At 37.2% G+C, this 17327-nt stretch overlaps 1 protein-coding gene across 2 annotated transcripts in view; it reads left to right on the top strand.

Moving 5' to 3' along the window:
- PKHD1L1 (PKHD1 like 1) overlaps positions 1-16649 on the top strand; it is a 128555-nt gene extending 111906 nt beyond the window's left edge. The window contains exons 59-68 of one of the 2 annotated variants that reach the window (XM_082720013.1): positions 1030-1203; positions 4510-4613; positions 6111-6240; positions 7019-7140; positions 8705-8795; positions 11918-12066; positions 12149-12271; positions 12825-12936; positions 13017-13133; positions 16342-16649. In XM_082720013.1, coding sequence (XP_082576139.1) covers positions 1030-1203; positions 4510-4613; positions 6111-6240; positions 7019-7140; positions 8705-8795; positions 11918-12066; positions 12149-12271; positions 12825-12936; positions 13017-13133; positions 16342-16520 — 1301 coding nt within the window. In that variant the 3' untranslated portion in view covers positions 16521-16649. Of the gene's footprint in view, positions 1-412; positions 709-1029; positions 1204-4509; positions 4614-6110; positions 6241-7018; positions 7141-8704; positions 8796-11917; positions 12067-12148; positions 12272-12824; positions 12937-13016; positions 13134-16341 lie in introns of those variants that run through there. The other variant, XM_082720014.1, reaches the window with a different exon arrangement.
- Positions 16650-17327: the final 678 nt, after the last annotated feature.

Genomic DNA, 17327 nt, shown 5'->3' with positions numbered 1-17327 from the left:
GACGTGGATGGAGCTAGAGATCTATATTATGCTAAGCAAAATAAGTCAATCAGAGAAAGACAGATAAAATATGGTTTCACTCATACGTGGAATTTAAGAAACAAAACAAATGAATTTGGTAGGGGGAAAAGACATGAAAACCAAAAAAAGAGTCTTAACTACAGAGAACAATCTGATGGTTACCAGAGGGGAGGTGGGCGTGGGGATGGCTTTATTGGGGGATGGGAATTAAGGAGGGCACTTGTGAAGAGCACTGGGTGTTGTTTATAAGTGTTGCATCACTACATTCTGCACCCAAAACTAATATTACACTGCATGTTTACTAACTGAAATTTAAGTAAAAACTTGGGAAGAAAAAAAAATTAAAGCAAAAGATATCATAATTTCATTCTGCTATCTGTGTATGTTTAAGCATGCAAATCTAATTCATGAATATTAGCCAAACTGTGGAAAGAACCAAGATGCCCTTCAACAGACGAATGGATAAGGAAGATGTAGTCCATATACACTATGGAGTATTATGCCTCCATCAGAAAGGATGAATACCCAACTTCTGTAGCAACATGGACGGGACTGGAGGAGATTATGCTGAGTGAAATAAGTCAAGCAGAGTCAATTATCATATGGTTTCACTTTTTTGTGGACCATAACAAATAACACAGAGGACATGGGGAGATGGAGAGGAGAAGGGAGTTGAGGGAAACTGGAAGGGGAGGTGAACCATGAGAGACTATGGACTCTGAAAAACAACCTGAGGGTTTTGAAGGGGGGGTGGGGGGGTGGGGGAGCCAAGTGGTGGGTATTAAGGAGGGCATGGATTGCATGGAGCACTGGGTGTGGTACAAAAACAATGAATACTGTTACACAGAAAAGATATAAAATAAATTTTAAAAAATAATGAAAAAAAGAAAATCACAAAAAAAAAGAGAGAGAAAGAAAGAAAGCTACACAGCCTGTGAATTACAAAGGAACTAATAAACTCAGGTATTTTTCAGCATTGGTAATAATCTACCTGTCCTTCTGCTGCAGCTGAAAGGTACCATGTTCCTGGAACAGATCAGAGCTATACATTAGCAGCTGATGTTGGGATACTGAGTAGGAACATCAAAATACTTGGTGAAGATTATCCAGGTTGGTTCAAGGAATCTTTCGGTGCACGTGTCCTGGTCAGCTCATTCACTCAGAATATGATGACGTTTAAAGGTTGGTACAGATTTGGAATATAGCACAGTCTCTTCTGTGTTCAGTCATTTCTTAAATTACACTTCTTTTTTACGATCACATGTGTTAAAAAAATTTAGTGAGTACATTTTGAAGATCATAGTGGCTTTATTCAGTGACTCGTGCATCAGGCAGTATCCAGTCTAGGAGATAAAAAGGAGCTCCAAAGAGTTGTGCAAAATGAAAGACTTTTATAGGCAGAAGAGAACAGGAACCTGGGAGGTATACTAGGCAAAAAAAGCAAACTGGTTATTGCAAGGTTACTTCCCTTTAGGGGTAGCAGGGGCTAATCAGGCACATTCCCTAACTAGTGCTGATCTGGGGATTCCTGATGGACTGGTTTAAGATTCCATTTCTGGGAGAGGAACTGTAAATTCAGTCTTGGTTTGGTAACTTGGGTTGAACATAATCAACTCTCAATTTGGGCTGGTTTTCTTTTCTTTCTTCCTTTTTTTCTTTTTTTTTTTTTTTAAAGATTATTTATTTATTTATTTGACAGAGATCACAAGTAGGCAGAGAGAGAAGAGGAAGCAGGCTTTCTGCCACGCAGAGAGCCCGATACGGGGCTCGATCCCATGACCCTGGGATCATGACCTGAGCCAAAGGCAGAGGCTTTAACCCACTGAGCCACCCAGGCACCCCGGTTTTCTCGTTTTTAACAGAGAATAATCTTCCTGGAGAGGGATTATGTAAACTATCCAAAAGTTCCATTGCTCCAAAAGCAAATCTGTAATATTTTTCCACTCATTTTCTCTTCACAGACAGTAAGAATTATCAAATTAACAATGACCTTAGGTGACAGCTAGCCCAGCCTCTCACCCAGACAGAAGTTGTTTATAAAAAGCATGATAGGTCTGTTATTTTTTGTTTGAGGGAGAATTTAAAACATATACAAAATTTTCAAACATAGATGTATAACGTATCCCAGTGTACCCATCACTAGTTACCACAGTGATCAACTGTGTGACCACCCGTTCTCTTCAAGCCCCTGGGTTACATTGAAACAACTGCATATATTTTTTTCTTGAAATATAATTGACATATAAAGTTTAAGGTATACACTCTGTTTATTTTTATACATTCGTATATCACAATATGATTACCACTGTAGTGTCAGCTAACATCTCTATCATGTCACATTATGTCTTTTTTGTGGCAGGAACAATTAAGATTTGGTCTCTTAGCAACTCTGAAGTTTATAATACAGAATTGTTGACTGTAACCACTCTGTTGTACATTAGATTTCCAAGTCTTATTTCTCCACCAGTTCCAAGTTTGTACCCTCAAACAATGTCTTTCTAATTCCACCCCCCACCACCACCCTAGCTCCTGGTAACCACCATCCTACTCTCTGCTTTTATGCATTTGGCCTTTTTAGATTCTACATATAAGCATCATACAGTATTTGTCTTTTTCTGATTACCCCACTTAGCATAATGCCCTCAAGGTCCATCAGTGTTGTAGCAAATGGTTAGAGTTCTTTCTTTTTATGACTGAATAATATGCCATTGACCATATATGCCTCATTTTAGAAATGCCCAATTACCATTGACAAATGAAATTGCCCCATCAGTGACCTTCAGAACATTTTCATGTTGATGCCTCTGCCTTTGACTTAGGTTTCATCAGCTTCTTCACTTTCTGATATGACAAATATATGGTTTTTGTTTTTGTTTTGTTTTTCTGAGCTTGGAAATAAGTCATCCCTCCAAGTAATGCTGGTTCTTTTTATTGGAAGCTGGTGTTTAGATCCCACAGTCTGGGTACCAGGAGCCGGTCATTTATTCTTACTTGTAATGTTTTAGCAGGTCCTCATTCATAATTCTGTCTATTGCATTTTGCAACAGCTCTAATTCCAGAAAACCTTTATATTGAGCAGGCAGCCATCCCGCTATAGCTTCTACCTATTTGTCAACAGGAGCATAACTAATGATGTTAACATTAGTTAATGTTGACATTAACTAATGTTAATGATGATCATATGGTTATTCCAGGCACTGTACTAAGGATTTAACATGTATTATCTCATTTAATCCTCATAGTGCTCTGCAGAGATATTGTCCCCTTTTAAAGTTAGATAGATTATTATAGGGATCAAATTGCTCTGACCTTGGATACTAATCCACTTCAGATCCCATGATGGACCTGTTCTTATGACAACCTTTCCTTGCTTCTGTAAATTGTTTAGTGATGTTAATGAACACCTACGGCTTTTGTAGGACCAGATGCTCTGTAGTAACTGTTTCTTCTCTGTCTCAATCTTAGTATTGTGTTCTCCACCGTGTATCCAATTGCTGGATCATGGATTTTGAGACAGGCTTTTCCCTTCTAGTACAAAGTAATTCTTCTCCAACACATTTTGTTAAATATCAGTTTTTGGAATGAGAAATCTCCCCTACTGCTTTTTACCAGCCATGAATCTCTGTACCTCCAGGACATTGTATGAGAATTCAATCACAAATTGCCTTTTAAGCATTTAGTACAGCCCTTGGCTCATGGATTGTTCTTGCTGTTATTACCAATCTATGAAATTGCCTCTTGTCACTTTAGTAGTACTTATGACAAAGATGAGCAGATACTTGGTAATGCATATTCTGGAAAGGATTATGTAAAGACAATGCCCTTCAAATATCTTTAGAACATCAAAACTCAACTGTCAGGTAAATTATGTCTTGTGAATTATGTCATGCTTCTCTAACAGGAGCAGTATCACTACCAAAGGGATGAAATCTGATTCTTGCAGAACAAAAAAAACTTATTTATTTAAGATTTTATTTATTTATTTGAGAGAGAAAAGGCGGTGAGCAAGGAAGAGAGAGAACATACAAGTGCATGAGAAGGGGGAGGGGCAGAAGGAAAGGGAGAAGCAGGTTCCTAGTTGAGCAGGGAGCCCAAAGCAGGCTCCATCCTAGGACCTGATCCCAAGGCAGACACTCAACCAAGTGGGCCACCCAGGTGTCCCAGGACAGAAGAATTTGTAAGAGCAATAGTTTGTGGCCCTCGAAAGAGCCACCATACATTAACAGATACGTATTGAAATTCCATGGGAAGGGGAGGCTATTGGGGAAAAAAGTCTAAAGAGACTGTTGTAGGGGGCAGTGAAAAAAAAGTTCAGAAACACTGCCTGATTTGGATTAAAGGAGCAAATAAGAATGAATGAGATATCCATGAAAAAGTTGAAAGCAAATTTGTGATTTGGAAAATTACAACTCGTGTAGATTTTCAAAAATTCTTATTGTGTTTCAAGAAAAAAAAAATGTTGTCACTCTTCCCTCCCTACCCTACCAGGAAATGCAAGGATAAGTAATGTGGAATTTTATCACGGTGGTCAAGAAGGCTTCAGGGATAGCACAGATCCAAGATACGCCGTAACGTTTCTTAACTTAGGACAGGTTTGTACTTGAATTTTTGCATATATTCAAGATAAAATATTTTGATTTTGACTTTATTTTCCTTTAACTTTACTAAAAAGTCATATATTAGAATTTCTTTTTTTTTTTTTAAGATTTTATTTATTTATTTGACAGACAGAGATCACAAGTAGGCAGAGAGACAGGCAGAGAGACTGGAAGGGAAACAGGCTCCCTACTTAGCAGAGACACCCAATGCCATGTGGGGCTCGATCACAGGACCCTGGAACCATGACCTGAGCCAAAGGCAGAGGCTTTAACTTACTGAGCCACCCAGGCACCCCAGTATTTTAGAATTTCTAAGATGATGATCTAATAAAACTTTCTTTGGTACGTTTTCCAACAACTTTTTTAGACTCATAGCAGCATCTGACTTACCTATTTCACACATTTATTTAAAATCAGTAAAAAACCAACCAAACAAACAAACAAAAAAAAAAACAGAAAAAAGAGCACATATGTAAAATAACTGAAACTCTATGATATTATTTCATAACTCCACTTTATTTTGCAGTGATTAAACTATTTATAGTTTCTATTGAACAAAGTGAGTATTGCTTACATTTCTCAAACGAAAACTTTGTCCGTATATCCATGCTTCTGTCAAAAGTGGGAAAATAGATGTGCTTAGAAGGCTTGTGGCTGAAGAAAAAATGAGAGAGAACATATTTTTGTTTTATGGAAATAAAAAAATAGTCTTGCAGGCTTGAGGTTACAACCCCAAACTTACTCATTGGTTGGTTCCTACAGACCTTTGAATTATAACCTCCTGCCTAGAGTATTAACTTTTATAATTTAAAAAAATTCCCTGCTCATTATATAATAAACTATTCTGAAAAAATTTTTAGCTCCTTAGTATTTTATAGATAATGATAGAAATACAAAGGCATAGAAAAGTACTTCAGAATTTTTATCTGCATTTAAATCTGCATTTTATTTAATCATAAATTGAAGACATATGGAAATTTCCCAGGATTAAAAGATCTACAAGGAAATAATATTTTTTCATGGAACATGAATTGAGTATTTTATTTTTTTATTAACATCTAATGTATTATTTGCCCCAAGAGCACAGGTCTGTGAGTCATCAGTTTTACACACTTTCCACACACTTTACACAGTTTTTTTACACAGTTTTACACACACTTTACACAGCACTCACCATAGCACGTACCCTCCCCAATGTCCATAACCCATCCCCCTCTCCCCACCAGCAGCCCTCAGTTTGTTTCCTGAAATTAAGAGTCTCTTATGGTTCGTCTCCCTCCCGATCCCATCTTGTTTCATTTTTTCTGTCCCTTCCCTCCACACCCCGCTTCCATGCCTCTCAAATTCCTCACAGAGAGATCATACAATTGTCTTTCTCTGAGTATTTTATTTATCAAGATTTGTCTCTCGAAAATCACCTACTTCAAGTTTTTTCTTTAAATACATTTTAATTTTATTTTAAAATGTTCACTGAATCCTGATGTTTCATAGATTCAAGAACGTGGCTCATCTTATATTCGAGGCTGTGCCTTTCACAATGGCTTTTCCCCAGCAATTGGTGTGTTTGGGACAGATGGATTGGACATAGAAGACAACATCATTCACTTTACAGTGGGGGAAGGTAGTATGATAATATTTTTGTCCAAATAATGTGCTTTCTGAGACAATCTTATCTGAAGACTCTAGAGCCATGCTGTCCGGTTGATTGTTTTCAAAGAACGGAAGTGGCCTCTATCTGTACTGATAGGGTAATTACTAAACCCTATGTGGCCACTGAGCACTTAAAATGTTGCTACTATGATTAAAGAGCAAGAATTTTTTAATTTTAATGGTACTTAATTTAATCATACTTACTTTACATTTAAGTTGTTACATGTGACTATGGCTATCATACTGGACAGTACAACTCTCGAAGAATTATTTACCAGACCATGATCGTGTGTGAATTATCTAATCACTAGTAGTTTAAATTACTATGACATTTTTACTATGACATTTAAAATACCCTCACCTATCAATCAAAATAAAGAAAATCAAAATAACAAGTAAAGGTTACTATTTAATGGTACTTGATGTAAGGAGGTTATGCTTTCTTGAATATCTGTACAAAGCATAATACAAACTCATTTAATATATATGAAATTGATGTGTGTGTTTGTTAAAATCTGAGGTGGGGTCTCATATATGGAACCCATATATTTAACAGGCACCCCAGAAGAGTCTAAGGCAGTTAGACTATTAAAGAGGTTGAGTTCAAAGGGCATACTCTAAAATTTAAGAGGTTGATTTGTCAGGCTCAAACTAGAAAAACTGATTTCATGGGAACACAGAAGATGTCCCCTATAGTACTCATTACAAATCTGTATGTATTTTGGGGGGTTTTATTCACTTTCTTGCAGGCATCAGAATATGGGGGGATGCCAACAGAGTTCGTGGGAACTTGGTTACACTCTCAGTTTGGCCAGGAACCTATCAAAACAGAAGAGATTTAAGTTCAACACTCTGGCATGCAGCAATTGAGGTAGGGTGACTTATAACTATATAAAATAATGATGTAATTTTACAAGAGTATCCTAAAGTATAATTTGTAATTTCTCTACAGATTACATACCACAGATTATAAATTCTGTAGAAACTGTAAGTCTCAAAATGTTATTGAAAACTGCTTCCTCTTTAGATAAAGATTGGTGAATTAATAAAATGAGCTAATGAAGGGAATGAGTAAACTTCCTTGAGAGATGTTACGAGCTCCCACAGCCATCGAATTTTTCTTTGTGTTGCTGTCCAGTGGTTTAAATAGTTCTCTTATTTCCTTGCTTTTCCAATCTTAATTGTCACTTACTTCCAAGTTCTGGTGCAGGGTCTCTCTGCTGCTAATTGACTGAAGGCCTTACACATACTACTACTTAACTCTGACTTTGGTTTCCTTCGTCATATGGAAAACTAGAATGATAGACTACAGAATCTCCAAAATCCCTTTTTCATCTAAAATGCTTATGATTATGTGAGGTTATTTACTTTTATCTGGTATTACTAACTGGACCCTTCTTGTTTCCCATGAAGTTTCTTCAATCACTGTAGGCCCTCTGGTGTAGGATGAGATCGCAGGCAAGCAAACAGAAAGTACAGGAAAAGGGTTTGGAGGACATATGGCTCCACCTTCTTTTTAGTCTACTAACCTATGCTACAGGAGTCAAAAGGAATTTTTAAAAATAGCTCTTTTGGGAGATGGGATAGGAATGAGGTTTGTTTTTGTGCAACTACTAATAATCACCTTAAAGTAAAACCTGAAAGCTGGGAACTTGGTATACATTTACGAGCGTGTTCTTTCATGGATTATGTGAGAACGTAATCCAATGTCAGTTCCAGATCTTTGAATTTTCTCTACCTTTTGAAAGAAAAGGAAATTATTCTACTTTTATGAGTTTCATTTTACTCTGTTCTCTTATCATAATATATAAAAATAAAGGTGCTTAATACTTTAAATAGTTGAGATTTGGACTGTTTTGCTGACACCAGAGGCAAGAATTAAATCTTCTGTGCTCTATACTTTTCATTTTTGCCACCTTGCCTGGGCTCACAAAGTAAAATTGTTTAGTGACTACCTAACATTCATGTTCAACCAGTTTTAAATATAGCAGATTTTACTTAAACTAGTAAGTGCTTCTATTGAATCTTATGGTCCACTATAACTTCCTTAGTTTTCTCTTAATAAATCGAATTGGTAGCATAATATAGCCAAAGAGTGATAAAATCCTACTAACCTTGCTATAATACTGGAATTTGTTCTATGGCTTATAATTTTGAATGATACTCAGTGGCTTTTGTGACTAAAATAAAAAATCTCTTTAATGCAGTTTTCTAATGAAATCTAAGGTGTTGTGTCTCGTGATGATTTTACACCAAAAATAAGGTAATTTCGATACTACATTTGTAATGTAAATTTGAATGGGTTGAATAATGAAATTAATTTTTCCTCCCAAAGGGTAGTCATAATTAATTTTCTTATATATGCTGCATACTTGCTGTCATTGTACAGTCGTGTAAGAGCCTGACCCATAACATCTTCCTTATCCCTGTACTAGATAAACAGAGGGACCAATACAGTCTTGCAAAATAACGTCGTGGCTGGATTTGGACGGGTGGGATTCCGCATTGATGGTGAACCTTGCTCAAGTAAGTCTTTCGGCAAAGAGTCACTAAAACAAGGAAATACCTTGTCCCAATTTGTTAGAAGGAAATAATGATTGTTTGTTGGTTCAGTATGGAATAGCCCCTCCTCCAGGATACTGAAAGAACTTAACAAGCTAAATGATTTAAAGATACCATTGAGTCTAGGAAAAAAATGAATAGACTTTTTAAGAAAGATTTTGGTTATTAAAAATGATAAAGAATTTATTATTTACTTGAGAGAGCGTGCAAGAGCATGAGTAGGGGTGGAAGGGTGGCAGGGGGAGGGGCAGAAGGAGAAGCAGATTCCTCACTGAGCCAGGACCTGGGATCATGCCCTGAGCTAAAGGCAGACGCTTAACCCACTGAGCCACTCAGGCACTCCTGAATAGGCTTTTAAAGATAATTTTGCATATTTATGATCCAAAAATTCTAGCAGCCACTTTAATTCTTGATGTGGCCGGTGTGGGAATAGTGAGTACCTCATCCCACTGTCACTTTCATAAAAGCAACACTTTAGAGATATATGTCTATTGGGATATGGGACTATTGCATATTTCCTCTTGATAAGAATAAATTTATAATTTATAAATTTATTTATAAATTATAAATAAACTAGTTGTGCATTTAAACCTACAAGCATGAAAAAGTCAAAGGCCATGTACAGCTAGTTCTCAGATACATTTCTCTCTACCAGAGGAGTCAAACTCAAGAATTAACTGAGAATTAACAACTCCTCTTTTGGCAAGGCTAGGGAAACTAGAACATTTTCCCTCTGCTAGTTGAATGACAAAACAATATTACCCCTACAGAGGGGAATAGGACAATAGCTGCCAAAATTATAGGAGCATCTGCTTTTGGCTCAGCATTTCCATTTCTGGCACTCTAACTAACATTGGCCTCTGTAACACTTACAAAATGTTTTGTGAACTAGGTGATTCATCACAATATTGTTTGTGCAAGCAGGAAGCTGCAAGCTGCCTTGTGTCCAGGCCCTGCTCAAAAAGAGGGAATAAGATACATATCAATATACTGATATGGTGTATATCATGCTATATGATATATATATGTACATATATATATCATACGATATATATAAATGTATATGTATAATATGTATATGTGTTTATAGATAAAATACTGTTTCATTTATGGTATGTTTTGTGGAAGAAAAGAAAGAAAATAGGAATATATAGGGTTTTTTGTGTTTATATAAAGCGGCACAAAATGTAAAAACAAAACAGCAACAGGGTGACTGGTGACTTATTATTTTATAACTTTTTATAACCATTTGGTTTTCCAACTAGGTAAATGCATTATTAGATCAAAATAAAATAATAGAGCTGCAGGGTTTACCTCTTGAGAAACTCAGAGGAAATGGGATTTTCTCTGAAAACTTTACAGCTGGTTGTTTTTTTTTTTAATATCAGTATAGTTATTTTTAAGATTCTTTGAATCAGCATTTTATCTGTAAATTCCATAAATCAGCATTTTTCTGTAAATTCAAAAATTATTGAGCTTCAGCTAATTTTATTCTTGTGTAAAATACATTTTGGAATGTATTTTGGAAGGAATAAAACAACTGCCAACAAATTTAACTGATTCCTTGATATATGCTCTTATTGAATATTTTAGTCCCAACAGCTTAAAAGTTTTCTTTGACTACGATTTTAAAATATGTAATTTTTCTGCAACTTCTTTGAAGTGTTGTCCTGGATTTTTTAAGTCAAAATATGACCTGTGAATATGAATATTTACTAATATGTATATTGCACTGACTATATTGATATTCCTAACTAATTGAGAGGGTTTACAAGGAAGTCTAGGATTTAGAGAAATTGAAATAAGAGACAACACTGAGAAATTGTGGGTTTAAGTTCCTGGAACGGGACACCAACCCATCCAGTGAACCTCCCTGGCAAGTGGAGTCTGGTAGGCCAGGAAGGGAACCATGACTCACACGGGACCCCAGGGGCAACAGTATGTGGAACCGAGGGAGAGACATGTGAACAGCTTTTATGGAGAAAACAAAACAGAATCTAGGCAGTTGACAAGTGAAATTTCAATCCCAAAGTTTTAGGAAGAAAGGAAACTCTAGAGGAGAAGAGGAAATCAGATTCCAGGAGACTTGGTCAAGAGAGCTGGTACCAAGTAAACTACAGGGCGTGATCTGTTCTTTATTGGGAGCCCTCCAGTGTATGCATCTTTAGGAGGGAATTATTAAGATCACTGATCTGATTTGGATGTAAATAAAGTTTCATGAAAAATCTACTTCAAGTTTCCTATATATTAGTAATGAGGATAGCGTCCATTTATTGAGGCATTTCATGTGGGGTTACTTCATTTCATTTTGAGACTACTCTAAATTAGGCATTAAAACTTTTTATATTTGAGGAAACTGGTCTAAAAGGCTCAACAATGTTCCAAGGTCATACATACATCAGTTAACAGATGATTAACTGAACACCCATCTCTGCATTACCTGCTTAGGCCCTGGGAATACGGTGGTGAGGGAGGTGGACACCGTGTCTTCTCTCATGCAGCTTAACATTCTAGTAGGAGAGAGGAGATGGCTAATTCATGATAAGGAATAATACAATTTCAAGTGAAAATCATTTTACTGTCCATGTGAAGGAACCGAGGTGCTACTTTGAATCAGGTAGTCAGAGAAGGCCTTGTGAGGAGGTGACACCTGACTTGAAAATGGGATGACCAGGACGCACCAGCAACAAAAAGATGCGGGGGTGGGGGGAGCATTTTATAAACAGCAGGTGGTACCATTGTGTTTCAGGGTTAGCCTTCTTTGAATCCAAACTTTACGCACTTTCTTATGAAATTCGTGTTTAATCAGATATCAGATATAGTAAGTTAAATGTGCTAACAACTAAAGCAAAATTTACAAATGAGTATACAGTCATTCTAATGGTCAGTGGACAAATTAGATAAGATTAAATCCTGAGTAGAGTAAGCCAAAAATGGCCAAGCCATAACAATATTTAATTATCATGTGAAAATTTGCACAAGATTCATATATTTAATTTAAAAAATTAACTTTAACTGATACTTCTTATAAAGCTCTAGGACATGACTTGTAATGTTAATTCCCTTCTTTCCTGTTTCCTTACAAGGTCAATCTAATCCCATGGAAAAGTGGTTTGACAATGAAGCCCATGGAGGTTTATATGGTATTTATATGAACCAAGATGGCCTTCCTGGGTGTTCTCTTATACAGGGATTTACCATTTGGACATGCTGGGATTATGGAATTTATTTTCAGGTAAATGTGATCCAAGGTGGTGATTGTTTATCTTGTTTTATGACTATACTTTGTACTATGTAACCTACAAGTTGTTTTACAGACCACAGAGAGTGTGCATATCTATAATGTGACTCTGGTTGACAACGGGATGGCCATTTCTTCAATGATTTACATGCCAGCCTCTGTATCTCACAAAATTTCCAGTAAAACAGTGCAGATTAAGGTAAGAAATGAATACAGCCACAGTAAGGAGAAAGGGTGAATTCAGTGAAGTTCTGGTAAGATTGATCTCCTTGACTCCGAAGCCAGGTGAGTCCAAACCTCCTTGCCTTTGTTCTCATTATATTTTGTCAGGAAGTGCTCTATCCCTCCCTCTCCTCCCTGGTCCCATCACCTCTTTTTGTGTACCACCCCTAGTCTTGCCACAGGTAGTGAAATTTTCATTTCCTCTATGAATCCTTTCCTGAACTAGCTTAGATAATATTGACACTCTCTCCTCTTTTTGTTCCTGCTGTTCCCTGGGCATATTTCTGTCACAGAAACATAACATGTCATTATACATAATAATTTACCAGCCTAGCTTCCCCTTCCCAGTTTGTTGGCCATTCCACTTAGGGCATAAAGTCACATCCTTTTCATCTTGGCTTTATGAATAACCCCTTCCTCACACTTCAAGGTTGTGTTTTGCTACGGTGGAATTCAGTATTATCCATTATATATTTTCCTTGGGGAAAAGCTATCATTTAAACTGTACTGTTTAAATTTTTTTTATATAGAGCTCATTAATTGTTGGAAGTAGCCCTGGATTTAATTGCTCTGATGTCCTAACTAATGATGATCCCAATATTGAACTTTCTGCCGCCCACCGGAGCGCTAGACCTCCATCAGGTGAAAATTTTAGAAGTTTAATGTTGGTGTTCATGGGAGTGCATATTTAAATTTTATTAACTTTCTTTCTTTTATAAAAGGTGGGCGAAGTGGGATTTGCTGGCCTACCTTTGCTTCAGCACATAACATGGCACCCCGGAAACCCCACGCAGGGCTCATGAGTTACAATGCCATTAGTGGCCTTCTGGATATCTCAGGCAAGTTTAAACATAGTCTTGACAAATCTACTCAGTTAAGTTCTATAAAGAATATGTAGAATATATCTAATAATGTTTCACTATTAGTAAAAAAAAGATCATGATTTAAATGAATCTGTATATGAATCTGCTCCGTGTGGAAAGCCAAGAAATCAGACATCAGTCAATTTCAAGAATGGTTCCCTGGCAAAATTTGTATATGTTGAAGAAGTGACATTTAATTTCCCTTCTAAAACAGAAGAGGAAACACTGGTACAATGACTTAATGTTAGTTTCTATAAATTGTAAAAACCCTTTTATATAAGTAGGGTTATATATTATTATCTCTTTTTACAACTGAAGAAATTTAAATTCATATAACCCAAGAGCTAGTAACATCTCTTGGCTCTGTCCACCTGTTCAATTATTTCTTTAGTGCTTCTTCCATAGTTGATACTCTTTGGTAATCACTAACATGCCCTCTGTGTTTATTCCCAGAACCCCAAGCACATGCTTTTCCCTCAGTCTTCATTTTACCCAGTCGTCCAGTTTTGTTCCTTCCAGGCCCCTGACTAATTAGCTAAGTCATTTTTTATGTTTATTCTTACCTCACACCACTTCTCGCTTCACACAAAGTGGGTCACCCTGGGTACTACCTAAATTTCTATCCCATAGTAGAATCTGCCGATGTCACTCTCTTCCAAGGCCATCCCCAGGTGGGGCTGAAATGCACTGGCATTATATAATAGGCTCATTCCAATATTTCATTTTTCAGAGACTTTGACCCCTTCTCCTACAGTGTGCCATGGAAGTTCTTACCATTCTACTTCATTTGAAGTGGAACATGATATTTTCCAAACTTAGAAAAGCCATGACAACAGCTCAGGAGAATATCCCCATCTGTAGTGATACTCTCCCTTATCCAGCTTTGTATTTTTTCCCCCTTGATCTAACACCATCACAATTTGCTCTCAGATATATATACTCCTGATTCCTGTCAGTACATGTTAGTTACTGCAGTTCCTTTGGTATACAATTCCTCTCATCCCATAGCAGGCTTATCACTTCCCCAGTCAGATCATGATGAGATTTGACCAGACTGACTGCTCTGTCTTCCAGAAGGGGAGATGGGGACAGGTCCCGAGAAAGGCAAGATTTGCCTTTTTTTTTTTTTTTGAGGTCTTTTCATGATTTCAAGATAGGGGGCAGGAAAACTCTCTTCTAATAAGGGAGAAGCAGACCATTTATACAGATCTGGAACATTCAAGGGGAAACCTTGGTTTCAAGGCTCAAATTCATGTTCCCTATATTCCCATCCTAATTTGGGTTCCATTCCTTTTCTATCAGAGCCCTGTCTTTGATGTAGGAGACTTGCCAGGGCTGAGAATTCAACCTTCTATGAATACTACATTGGTTTTGTTTTCAGATTCTGAGGTTTGCCTTGAATTTGTGATTGATTCTTTCTTCAGAGCATTAGTGATGGTCAATAGTCACCTACTTTTAGTTTTCTTGTAACCACTGTTTCCCCTTAACCCCTTAAGTGCCAAAGTTACTGTACCACCCAGAACACTTCCTTCCACCTAGATATTATCCCAGTTCACCATGAGCAAAATCTTCTTCTTTTTTTTTTATTAACACATAATGTATTATTTGCTTCAGGGGTGCAGGTCTGTGAATCTTCAGTCTCATGCAATTCACAGCACTCACCGTAGCACATACCCTCCCCAGGGTCCATAACCCAATCACCCTACCCTTCCTCCTGCAACCCTCAGTTTGTTTCCTGATACCATGAGTGAAATCTTTACAATTTCATTGTTATAGTTTTCTAGGGGCTTCAAGGGGCTATCAGTATTCCACATACCCCCAATAAGGGCGTCCTCAGACAGCAAGTGGGCTAAATCCATTATTGCATCATTACAGCCTGTATCCTAGGACCACTTCTGGTACTGTCTAAATCAGATGGTCTAAAAGTGAAGCCAGAGATGGGATTCTTGTGCAAGTGGTTTATTAAGGGTGTATTTTCACAAGAAAGGGAGTGAGGGAAGTAGGATAGAGCAGAGCTAAGCAAGGATAGCATCTCAGCTAGAGTCAAGCTCCTTCTTGATACCTCAGGGAGCTGTGTAGTTTAGTTGCCCCCTCTTGAGGCAAGGGGACCTGCTGTTCGGTTGTTGGTTAGGCACAGTAGCCCTTTGCTGGTGGTATTGAGTGCAGAATCTCTTAGGAGAGGAAATTGTCATCTGGTCAAGGACAATTCTCTGGAAAAAGGGGCAGGTGTGAGTAGTGGGCAGCCAATACTTATGTGGGGGGTGCTGAGGGCCAGTGCACTGGGCCAGTAAAGCAGAACTGTACAGGTTACAGTGTCTGCTACTGTGGTATTTTATTAATATTCATCTAAAGCTCATATTGATGTACATAAAATATCATCTTAGGAAAATATATCACCAGGAAGGGTGGTGATTTTACATAACTGATAATAAGAATTTTGGAGTCATCTTTTGCTTTTTTTTTCTATTTTTGAGTTATTGGATTTTAATTACAGTGGAGATTAAGTTTGAATTCAATAAATTTTATCTTTTGGTCACACAATATATGCAATAAGGCCAAAAGAACTAATATTTCAGTTAGTCTTTGCTGCATAACAAAATACCTCCAAAATTTAGAGTCTTTAAAGCATCATTTATTAGCTCCTGATTCTGTGGATTGACAGTTTGGGCTTTGTTCATTTGTACAGTTCTTTTGCTTGTCTCACCTGGGGTTATTCCTTAGGCTGTCATCAGTTTATGGGATAGATGAGCCAGGATAGTCTCACTTCTGTGTCCGGTGGTTGGTGCTTGCCAGTGTTTGGGCTGGCCATTAGCTAGAGTAAGGGGGGTGATGGGGCCTTATGTCTTCTGTGCTCATTCACATGCTGGAAGTCACAGAATTCCCCAAGAGCACCAAGAGAGAGTGAGCCCTAATAGGCAAGCACTTTTCAGATCTGCTTATATCACAATTGCTCTTGTCCCATTGGTCAAACCAAATCACATAACTAAACTCAGAGAAAATATGAGAAGACTATTCAATGGTATTAATGTAAGGAGGCAACAATCTAACACGAATAGTGGTGGACAGTCCACCACATAAGCTAGGAGCTCTATGTTCAAGGTGGTGTTATATGATGTATTTGCTGGAATATGCATGAAACGAAACTGATTTTATCACTTTCTCCATTCTGTTATTTATGTTTTAGGTTCAACATTTGTTGGATTTAAGAATGTTTGTTCAGGTGAAACTAATGTGGTATTCATCACTAACCCTTTGAATGAAGATTTACAGCATCCAATCCATGTGAAGAATATACAGCTGGTTGATACTACTGAACAATCAAAAATATTCATACATAGACCTGATATAAGGTACAACATATGAAAGTCTGTCTTTTTCTCTCATATTTATAGCTTTCTGTGTTTCTTTTTTCCCCTGCCATAGATCTGAGAAAGTTGTTATATTAAAGTAACTATTAATTAGCTATTAATTAGCTATTAATTAATTAATTTCTGTAAAATTTTAATCAGCACTATGAAAATTAAGACTATTTAATGCATCTGTGTTTTCTGTTAAATTGAAGAAGCTAGGCTCTAATATATATATTTTTCTCATTCTGTTTTTTTCACGCTTCCTAAGTAATACTATCATAAAAGATGGAGACCAGGTTAGAAGTGTGTTGTACATTAGTATCTCTCCATTAATGGTTATTAGAAATGAGAGACATTCCTCTATCTTTTCCTCCCTTTTTCTTACCTCTTTTGTTTCCTGTTGCTTTCCAAATATCTTACCACACTCACCCCAGCATGCACTTTGAAATTTAATGTCAGCCATTATAATCACAGTGACTGAGAAGATGCAGAAACTCCAGACAGTGACTTTGCAATCACGAAAGTCAGTTGGAGTCAGAATATTTCTAGAAACTGAGCCACTTAGACCTTAAATCTTAAAAGAAGATAGCCAGTAACTGCTATACTTTTAGAAAGTATATGGCCCAGTCACCCCCCCGTACTCTAGCTAATGGCCAGCCCAAACACTGGCAAGCACCAACCACCAGACACAGAAGTGAGACTATCCTAGACTATCCATCCCATAAACTGATGGTAGCCTAAGGAGTAATCCCAGGTGAGACCAGCAGAAGAACTATCCAAATGAACAAAACCCAAACTGCTAATCCATAGAAACAGGAGC

This window comes from Mustela nivalis (assembly GCF_964662115.1).
Source record: "Mustela nivalis genome assembly, chromosome: 2".
NCBI classification, from domain to species: Eukaryota; Metazoa; Chordata; class Mammalia; order Carnivora; family Mustelidae; genus Mustela; species Mustela nivalis.
The sequence above is the reverse complement of the archived record's forward strand: the minus strand, read 5'-3'. Positions and strand labels throughout refer to the sequence as shown.